Here is a 10,471-nt window from a genome sequence, read left to right as displayed (position 1 = left end):
GACTGTTTGATGCAAACATTAAGGCAATATAAGGAAGTACTTTTTTGAGGATGTGTCAGTGATCATTGTAACCTACCTACTGTAATTAAAATGTACTGCAAGGGTCATTTCGTTTTTTATGTTGGTGTGGATTTCATATTTAGACGTCTTGCAAAATTGGGATGAATGTTATCATGTAAACTGGGCAATGGATGACTTTCCAGTAACTGTTAAATAATAAACAGCAAAATAGAGAGAGAAAAAAGTCATCGCACGATTAATGACCGCCTTCAATTTCGTTTAATTATTCTTATCAGAAGCTCCTCTTTGTGCCAGTTCACACATTCTTGACTTGCACTGCTGGGTCTGCAACACATTTCTGTTTCGTGCTCATTGGATGTAGGTTAGATGCTGTGCACCAATAGCATTAGGAGTTGTACAAAGAGATCTACTCCCTCCCCCATCCATCCTCACCATTGTAGCCAGTGCATTGCTCCGACCCGTGATGAGAGGAGGATGCGCTTAAACAACCACATCAAATAATACGACTTTAATTTACAGCTCAGGATGCACAAATATGAGTATCTTTGGAGTACAGCAAGATTATCGTTGATGGATTTTCACACCGACGTCTTTATGTTAACCGATATCCCGATGGGAAATAACGTCCTATTGTAACGGACCGGGGATGACAAAGAGAATGGGATACCGAGACTGGAGATGGCAGGCGCTTTGGTGGCATCATTTCTTTCTCTTGTGGACTACAATACACGGACAGACTCGTTACAGCATCCCAGAGGAGCTGGAACGAGGCTCTGTGGTAGGAAATCTAGCCAAAGATCTGGGTTTGGGACTTTCAGATATTTTTGATCGTAAACTGCGAGTCGCCTCTGAGGCTGGTAAACAGTATTTCAGTGTGGATGCGGGGAAGGGCGAGCTGGTGGTGAATGACAGAATAGACAGAGAGGCTTTATGTGGACAAAGCGCCAGCTGTGTGTTGCCTCTGCAGGTTGTAATAGAGAACCCGTTACAGTTACAACGGATAGAAGTGGAAATAAAAGACGTAAATGACAACGCTCCTAGTTTTCTCAAAAGCGATCATGTCATAGAAATTGCTGAATCCACTGTTGTAGGTGTGCGTTTTCCCTTGGAGAGTGCAGAGGATCCAGATGTTGGGAGTAACGGGTTAAAGACGTATACTCTGAGTAAAGACGATTGCTTTATTTTAAAAGTGAAAGAAATTGAAAATGGAAGGAAAATACCTGAATTAGTGTTGAATAAATCATTAGATCGGGAGAAAAAGGCAATTCATAATTTATTCCTCACTGCTATGGACGGAGGAAATCCGGTCAAGTCTGGAACGTCAAAAATAACTATAACTGTACTTGATAATAATGATAATGTCCCATTATTCGAAAATAATGTTTATAAAATTGCTGTTCAAGAAAACACTGCAAACGGCTCATTTGTAATTACAACAAAAGCAACGGACATAGATGAGGGTCCAAATGGAGAAATTGAGTACTCGCTCGGCATTCACACACCACCATCGCTGCTGTCATTGTTTCATATAGATGCTGTAACTGGAGATATATACTTGAAACAACAGTTAGACCACGAAGATCAAACTTCCTATCGAATAGACGTCAGTGCCAAAGACAAAGGCTTGCCGAAAATGGAGGGTCACTGCAGTGTGCAGGTGGATGTCTTAGACGTGAATGATAATGCTCCAGAAATTGTGCTGACTTCAAAACCCACTTCTGTGCCCGAAGACTCTCGTAGTGGGACAGTGGTGGCTTTGCTCAGCGTCCGTGACCTTGATTCAGGTGATAACGCTAAAGTGACGTTACAACTTCCCAGTGGTTCTCCCTTTACTCTAAAACCATCATTTTCTAACAATTACGCACTGGTTACCAGTGGTTCTTTAGACAGAGAGAGTTTCACAGAGTATAATGTTGAGATAACAGCCACTGATTCAGGCTCTCCTCCTCTGTCCAGTAAGAAAACTATACCAGTCAGCATCACTGATGTGAATGACAACCCCCCTGTATTCACTCAGCCCTCCTATAATGTATATTTGAAAGAGAATGGGGTACCAGGGTCTATACTGTACTCAGTATCAGCCTCTGACCTGGACTTTGGTGAAAATGCTAAAATCTCTTACTCTATACTGGACTCTAAAGTGCAGGACGTCTCTGTCTCGTCCTATGTTTACATCAACTCAGATAACGGCAGCATCTACAGCATGCACTCGTTTGACTATGAGAAGCTGAAGGTGTTTCAGATTCAGGTTCAGGCAAAGGATCAGGGCTCTCCGTGTCTCAGCAGCAACGCCACAGTCCATGTTTTTATCCTGGACCAGAACGACAACGCCCCCGCTGTTATTTACCCCTCCTCCGCCGCCCTGGGCTCCCTCTCTCATCAGAGGATGCCCCGCTCCGCTAAAGCGGGTCACCTGGTCACTAAGGTGACGGCCGTGGACGCTGACTCGGGCCATAACGCCTGGATCTCCTACAGACTGGCGGAGGCCACAGACGCTTCTCTGTTCACTGTCAATCTGTACACAGGGGAGGTGAGGACTAAACGCGCTGTGTCCGAGCAGGACGACTCCTCTCAGAGGCTGCTGATAGAGATCAAGGACGACGGGGAACCGGTCCAGTCGTCCACCGTCACGGTGTCCATCCTGCTGGAGGACGGTCTCCATGAGCCCATCTTAGACCTCCGTCAGAAAGCGGCCGAGCCCAGCAAGAAAACTGGGAGAATCACCCTTTATTTGATTCTGTCTCTGGCCTCGGTGTCCGTGCTGTCTCTGGTGACTTTCCTCATCTTAGCGGTTAAATGCATCAGGAGCAGCAGGAGCAGCGGTAGTTGCTGCATGAGACGGAGCGACTGTGATGATTACAAGAACCCCAACAGAAACCTGCAGATTCAGCTCAACACTGATGGGCCTATAAAGTACGTGGAGGTCCTGGGAGGAGACATGTTGTCTCAGAGTCAGTCCTTCAGGTCCTGTATGTCTCCAGTGTCAGAGTACAGTGATTTCACTCTGATTAAGCCCAGCAGCACCACCGACTTTAAGGAGGTGATCAGTGTCCTGGATGCGTCTTTACCCGACAGCACCTGGACCTTTGAGAGCCAGCAGGTGAGCAGGTTATTGTGATGTTCCCAAGCACATGTTTTTTTTTAATTTTCCATATTTAAAAAACATATCATAATGTTTGATGTCATCTGATGATCCCATTTTCATTGTAAAAAAAATATATGAAAGCCTGCCTTCTTAACACTGTTTTCATCAGCTTCATATGCTGGAAAATATACAGTGACCACTGTGGTACTGTTTTTTTGTCAGGTGCACATTAGGTCTTTATTAAGTGCGCAATCAATAATTAGATTCGGTAACACCATCCAATTTCAATCATTCAGTTGAGTCAAATGAGGGATTTCTTGCTTCAAGAACGACTTTAACTTTTCACACATGCCTTGTTAAAGAGGGTGGAGGTTTTGATTAGCTCGGTTAATTTGGTGAATAGCATATTCTGTTCTGTGAATGAACGTTTCATTTGATTGTATGACTGGCGTAATGTTCCAGCAACGCAATTTTAAAACCAGCGGTATGAGAAAGCTCTTGCACAAATCACACACGGCAGTGCATCTCTGCTGACTCTCGTGAGCGCAGCTGTGTCTTTAAATGCACTGCTCAGTCCCCTTGCTATTGGATGCCAGTGATCGATGCTCTGCGCCAATCACATACAGAACTGTACAAAGAGATCTACCTCCTCCCTCTTGCAGCCTCAGCACCGTAAACGTTAACAATGCAAAGAGCTGGAGGACGGTGGCTGCTGCGTTCGTATCTCGGAGATGAAAACGAAACCGTTCGTTTAAGTTTCAGACATGAGGAAAAATGCTTCATATATTCGTATGGGAGTAGTTAATGCTGTCGTGGAATTGGATATTATCTGCGATTTTCTCGATGGGAAATAACATATTCTAACCGACCGGAGATGACAAAGAGAATGGGATACCGAGACTGGAGATGGCAGGCGCTTTGGTGGCATCATTTCTTTCTCTTGTGGACTACAATACACGGACAGACTCGTTACAGCATCCCAGAGGAGCTAAAACAGGGCTCTGTGGTAGGAAATCTAGCCAAAGATCTGGGTTTGGGACTGTCTGAGATTTTTGAGCGTAAACTGCGAGTCGCCTCTGAGGCTGGAGAGCAGTATTTCAGTGTGGATGCGGGGAAGGGCGAGCTGGTGGTGAGTGACAGAATAGACAGAGAGGCTTTATGTGGACAAAGCGCCAGCTGTGTGTTGCCTTTGCAGATCGTTATTGAGAACCCTCTAAATCTACATCGGATTGAGGTCGAAATAAAAGATATAAATGATAATTCGCCCAGATTTCACACAAAAGAAATGTCTTTGAAAATTGCCGAATCGGCAGCAGTGGGAGCTCGTTTTGTTTTGGAGAGTGCAGAAGATTCAGATGTTGGAAGTAATTCGGTGAAATCCTACACCTTGACTAAAAACGACTGTTTTACATTGAAAATGAAGGAAGTCGAGGATGGCAAAACGGTCCCCGAGTTGGTGTTAGAGAAGCCTCTTGATAGAGAGAAGAAAGCAGTTCACCAGCTGCTCCTGACTGCATTAGACGGGGGGAACCCAGTCATGTCGGGTACCTCACAGATCACAATCACAGTGCTCGATGTAAATGACAATTTCCCGGTCTTTGAGAAAAACATATATAAGGTTTCCTTACAGGAGAATTCTGCAAAGGATACTTTTGTTGTTAAAATGACAGCAACTGACGCTGACGAGGGACCAAACGGAGAAGTGGAATTTTCCTTTGGCTCACGGACACCGGATTCCGTCTCATCGGTGTTCGAGATAAATTCAGTGACAGGCGAAATACATCTGAAAGGAGACTTGGATTACGAAAGAGCCGCATCTTACAAAATTGAAATAACTGCCAAGGACAAGGGGGTTCCTGAAATGGAGAGTCACTGTCGCCTACAGATAGATGTTGTAGATGTGAATGATAACTCTCCAGAAACTGTCCTCACCTCCGTCCCGCAGCCAGTGCGCGAGGACGCACCACGTGGCACGGTGGTGGCCCTGCTCAGCGCACGTGACGCTGACTCCGGTAATAATAGCAAAGTGACACTGCGACTCTCCCAAGGGTCCCCCTTTACTCTGAAACCATCATTTTCCAACAATTACGCACTGGTTACCAGTGGCCCGTTAGACCGAGAGAGTTTCTCTCAGTATAATGTTGAGATAACAGCCACTGATTCAGGCTCTCCCCCTTTGTCCAGTAAGAAAACTATTCACGTCACTATAACTGATGTGAACGACAACCCCCCTGTATTCACTCAGTCTTCCTATAATGTATATTTGAAAGAGAATGGGGTACCAGGGTCTATACTGTACTCAGTATCAGCCTCTGATCTGGATTTTGGTGAAAATGCTAAAATCTCTTACTCTATACTGGACTCTAAAGTGCAGGACGTCTCTGTCTCGTCCTATGTTTACATCAACTCAGATAACGGCAGCATCTACAGCATGCACTCGTTTGACTATGAGAAGCTGAAGGTGTTTCAGATTCAGGTTCAGGCAAAGGATCAGGGCTCTCCGTGTCTCAGCAGCAACGCCACAGTCCACGTTTTTATCCTGGACCAGAACGACAACGCCCCCGCTGTTATTTACCCCTCCTCTGCCGCCCTGGGCTCCCTCTCTCATCAGAGGATGCCCCGCTCCGCTAAAGCGGGTCACCTGGTCACTAAGGTGACGGCCGTGGACGCTGACTCGGGCCATAACGCCTGGATCTCCTACAGACTGGCGGAGGCCACAGACGCCTCTCTGTTCACTGTCAATCTGTACACAGGGGAGGTGAGGACTAAACGCGCTGTGTCCGAGCAGGACGACTCCTCTCAGAGGCTGCTGATAGAGATCAAGGACGACGGGGAACCGGTCCAGTCGTCCACCGTCACGGTGTCCATCCTGCTGGAGGACGGTCTCCATGAGCCCATCTTAGACCTCCGTCAGAAAGCGGCCGAGCCCAGCAAGAAAACTGGGAGAATCACCCTTTATTTGATTCTGTCTCTGGCCTCGGTGTCCGTGCTGTCTCTGGTGACTTTCCTCATCTTAGCGGTTAAATGCATCAGGAGCAGCAGGAGCAGCGGTAGTTGCTGCATGAGACGGAGCGACTGTGATGATTACAAGAACCCCAACAGAAACCTGCAGATTCAGCTCAACACTGATGGGCCTATAAAGTACGTGGAGGTCCTGGGAGGAGACATGTTGTCTCAGAGTCAGTCCTTCAGGTCCTGTATGTCTCCAATGTCAGAGTACAGTGATTTCACTCTGATTAAGCCCAGCAGCACCACCGACTTTAAGGAGGTGATCAGTGTCCTGGATGCGTCTTTACCCGACAGCACCTGGACCTTTGAGAGTCAGCAGGTGAGCAGAGAACAACTGTAGAGCTACTGTGTAATATCATATCGTTGCATAGACCTACAGTTCTTTTCAAAACTTGAAATACTGAACTGCCCTCTGGCAACAATGTGTTTTTATTGTCAGTAGAGGTAAGCTACAAGTCATCAGTCATAAACATTTGCTCTTTCTGTATTTGTTACTTTTTTAAATGTAATTATTTATCCTGTGATCTCAAATAGTATTTGGCGTTCTGATGAAACTCCCTCTTAGCTATCCTACATTTACTTTAAACTCATGATATTACATAGTCATAGTATACAGACATTTCTTTAAAAGATTATTGTTGGTTAGATAATGCGGACAAGATAGTGAGATGGCCATTATGTCCTCATTTTAATCCAGTCTTCTTCATCATCACACCCCGACCATTACGCTGGGCTTTCTTTGCTCAAATATTTGCTGTTTGCAAAGATGATTCCTACATTTCAACCCTCCTCAAATCTGTTTCTTATAAAAAAAAAATCCTACATCATGTTTGAGTTCAGATTTTGTTTTCAGCTTTGTTTGCGTGATACTGTATTTTTGTTTTTTGGGATGCTACTGAAATAATTGGATGAATGGCACTTTGTTTCAGCACCACACAGCTGGACAGTGAAAGCTTGAACAGGCTTAACTTCTTTAGGTAGCTGCGCAACGCTGCCACTTTTTGACTGATTTCAATCAAAACAAATTGTTCAATCAAAACTTCGAGCAACCAGAACACAGACAGTATTTGTATTTTTGCAATCACATTTCATGTTGTGTGCGGTAGCATTCTTGGCGATAACAGCAGTCGTCCAACCATTTCTCTACACACTGTTAGTGCATAGAGGCAGATTCACTGATGGGCGGCTGTGTCTTTAAAAGCACCGCTCACCTCCGTTCTTATTGGATGGTAGAGGTGGATATTGTGCACCAGTCAAACGCAGAGCTATACAAAGAGATCTACTCCCTCCCCCATGCAGCCTCAGCACAGTAAACACTTACATCGCAATGAGCTGGATGAGAGGGAGAGATGCTCTTTTCGGAATTAAAGAAAAATATATTTGTTCACTTTTTGGTATGAAACGATTTTGGATGATTGTTTTGGATTAATGCGGTATGGCAATGGATGGACACTATCATCATTTCGATTACCTTCATGGGAAATAATTCTAACGGACCGGGGATGACAAAGAGAATAGGATACCGAGACTGGAGATGGCAGGCGCTTTGGTGGCATCATTTCTTTCTCTTGTGGACTACAATACACGGACAGACTCGTTACAGCATCCCAGAGGAGCTAAAACAGGGCTCTGTGGTAGGAAATCTAGCCAAAGATCTGGGTTTGGGACTGTCTGAGATTTTTGAGCGTAAACTGCGAGTCGCCTCTGAGGCTGGAGAGCAGTATTTCAGTGTGGATGCGGGGAAGGGCGAGCTGGTGGTGAATGACAGAATAGACAGAGAGGCTTTATGTGGACAAAGCGCCAGCTGTGTGTTGCCACTGCAAGTGATCATTGATAACCCCTTACAACTGTACCGAGTCGAGGTAGAAATACAGGATATTAATGATAATTCTCCAATATTCCCTTCGCAAGAGGTGACATTACAAATAGCAGAGTCGACAGCGACAGGGGCACGTTTTCCAGTGGAGACGGCTCAAGATCTTGATGTTGGAGTGAATTCAGTGAGGTCGTATACCTTGAGTAAAGACGATTTTTTCAGTTTAAAAATAAAAGACGTATCTGGTGGGAGGAAAGTCCCAGAGCTAGTCTTGTCTAAATCCCTGGACAGAGAAAAAAAGCCTGTTCATCAGCTTGTACTAACTGCTATAGACGGCGGAAACCCAGTGAAATCTGGGACCTCTTTAATAACCATAAATGTACTCGATATTAACGATCATTTCCCTGTATTTGAGAAAAATGTTTACAAAGTTTCCATAAGCGAAAACAGTGTACAAGGTGCATCTGTCCTAAAACTTTCAGCAAAAGATATTGATGAAGGTGCTAATGGAGACGTAGAATATTCATTTGGAACTCACACACCAGATAATGTCTTGTCCGTGTTTGATATTGATTCATTAACCGGGGAAATAAGTCTTACAGGGAAATTAGATTTCGAAACAAATGCAAATTATGAAATTGACGTTTGCGCAAGAGACAAAGGAACTCCGAGAATGGAGGGACATTGCACTGTGCACATCGAAGTGATAGATGTCAACGATAATGCTCCAAATATATTTCTGACCTCCCAACCTAACTCTGTGCCTGAGAACGCACCAAGTGGTACTGTAGTAGCATTAATCAGTGCCCGAGACCTTGACTCTGGGGACAACGGTAAGGTGTCATTACTGCTCCCCAAGGGGTCTCCTTTTAACCTGAAAGCCTCTTTTTCTGATAATTACGCACTGGTTACCAGTGGTCCTTTAGACCGAGAGAGTTTCTCTCAGTATAATGTTGAGATAACAGCCACTGATTCAGGCTCTCCTCCTCTGTCCAGTAAGAAAACTATTCACGTCACCATAACTGATGTGAATGACAACCCCCCTGTATTCACTCAGCCCTCCTATAATGTATATTTGAAAGAGAATGGGGTACCAGGGTCTATACTGTACTCAGTTTCAGCCTCTGATCTGGACTTTGGTGAAAATGCTAAAATCTCTTACTCTATACTGGACTCTAAAGTGCAGGACGTCTCTGTCTCGTCCTATGTTTACATCAACTCAGATAACGGCAGCATCTACAGCATGCACTCGTTTGACTATGAGAAGCTGAAGGTGTTTCAGATTCAGGTTCAGGCAAAGGATCAGGGCTCTCCGTGTCTCAGCAGCAACGCCACAGTCCATGTTTTTATCCTGGACCAGAACGACAACGCCCCCGCTGTTATTTACCCCTCCTCCGCCGCCCTGGGCTCCCTCTCTCATCAGAGGATGCCCCGCTCCGCTAAAGCGGGTCACCTGGTCACTAAGGTGACGGCCGTGGACGCTGACTCGGGCCATAACGCCTGGATCTCCTACAGACTGGCGGAGGCCACAGACGCCTCTCTGTTCACTGTCAATCTGTACACAGGGGAGGTGAGGACTAAACGCGCTGTGTCCGAGCAGGACGACTCCTCTCAGAGGCTGCTGATAGAGATCAAGGACGACGGGGAACCGGTCCAGTCGTCCACCGTCACGGTGTCCATCCTGCTGGAGGACGGTCTCCATGAGCCCATCTTAGACCTCCGTCAGAAAGCGGCCGAGCCCAGCAAGAAAACTGGGAGAATCACCCTTTATTTGATTCTGTCTCTGGCCTCGGTGTCCGTGCTGTCTCTGGTGACTTTCCTCATCTTAGCGGTTAAATGCATCAGGAGCAGCAGGAGCAGCGGTAGTTGCTGCATGAGACGGAGCGACTGTGATGATTACAAGAACCCCAACAGAAACCTGCAGATTCAGCTCAACACTGATGGGCCTATAAAGTACGTGGAGGTCCTGGGAGGAGACATGTTGTCTCAGAGTCAGTCCTTCAGGTCCTGTATGTCTCCAATGTCAGAGTACAGTGATTTCACTCTGATTAAGCCCAGCAGCACCACCGACTTTAAGGAGGTGATCAGTGTCCTGGATGCGTCTTTACCCGACAGCACCTGGACCTTTGAGAGCCAACAGGTGAGCAGAGAACAACAGACCTGCTATTACACATTTTCAGAAAATATTGGCATATGAAGTTCGTCTTTAACCTATAAACTGTGTTGACTAACTTGCAGGACAGAAATATGGAGGTACGGTGTTTTGACCTGGTTGAATTTAGATTTTTGGCAGATTCACATATATTTTTTTTGATTGTTGCACACATGAAATCCTTTCAGTATCCTTTAATATAGTCCAGTATACCCATTTAAAATCGTGATGCAATGAAGCATTTAAACACCGCCGCTTGTGTCTTATAATTAGAAAATTAAGTTTTCCATGTCTACAGATTTGACTATATTTGTTTTCTGTCTCATGCAACGTGGCATTATATCGCTCGTTCAACAAATGACTGAAACTATGTTTTATTGTTATTGTT

The 10,471-nt window shown here is 45.4% G+C and overlaps 3 protein-coding genes across 46 annotated transcripts in view; all 3 read left to right on the top strand.

Moving 5' to 3' along the window:
* The window catches only part of LOC139606386 (protocadherin gamma-C5-like), a 276,343-nt gene that overhangs the window by 242,003 nt on the left and 23,869 nt on the right, over positions 1–10,471 (top strand). For 2 of the 44 annotated variants that reach the window (XM_071458535.1, XM_071458523.1), the window contains exon 1: positions 645–3,121. The exons of the other annotated variants lie outside the window; for them this stretch is intronic. In XM_071458535.1, coding sequence (XP_071314636.1) covers positions 668–3,121 — 2,454 coding nt within the window. In that variant the 5' untranslated portion in view covers positions 645–667. Of the gene's footprint in view, positions 1–644; positions 3,122–10,471 lie in introns of those variants that run through there. 44 annotated transcript variants of the gene reach the window in all.
* Positions 3,208–6,483, top strand: LOC139606401 (protocadherin gamma-C5-like). The gene has a single exon (XM_071458583.1). It carries the CDS (start codon positions 3,981–3,983, stop codon positions 6,453–6,455), a length of 2,475 nt encoding a protein of 824 aa, XP_071314684.1. The 5' UTR covers positions 3,208–3,980; the 3' UTR covers positions 6,456–6,483.
* Positions 7,561–10,143, top strand: LOC139606392 (protocadherin gamma-C5-like). The gene has a single exon (XM_071458572.1). It carries the CDS (start codon positions 7,561–7,563, stop codon positions 10,126–10,128), a length of 2,568 nt encoding a protein of 855 aa, XP_071314673.1. The 3' UTR covers positions 10,129–10,143.

This window comes from Trachinotus anak, unplaced genomic scaffold (assembly GCF_046630095.1).
Source record: "Trachinotus anak isolate AG129_WGS33_773 ecotype Australia unplaced genomic scaffold, CSIRO_AGI_Tana_v1 ptg000021l, whole genome shotgun sequence".
NCBI lineage: Eukaryota > Metazoa > Chordata > Actinopteri > Carangiformes > Carangidae > Trachinotus > Trachinotus anak.
Note: the sequence above shows the minus strand (reverse complement) of the source record. Positions and strands in the feature narration are given on the sequence as shown.

Excerpts from the sequence above, each read along its gene's own strand:
- LOC139606401 (XM_071458583.1), top strand. The coding sequence starts at position 3,981 with ATGACAAAGAGAATGGGATACCGAGACTGGAGATGGCAGGCGCTTTGG.
- LOC139606392 (XM_071458572.1), top strand. The coding sequence starts at position 7,561 with ATGGACACTATCATCATTTCGATTACCTTCATGGGAAATAATTCTAAC.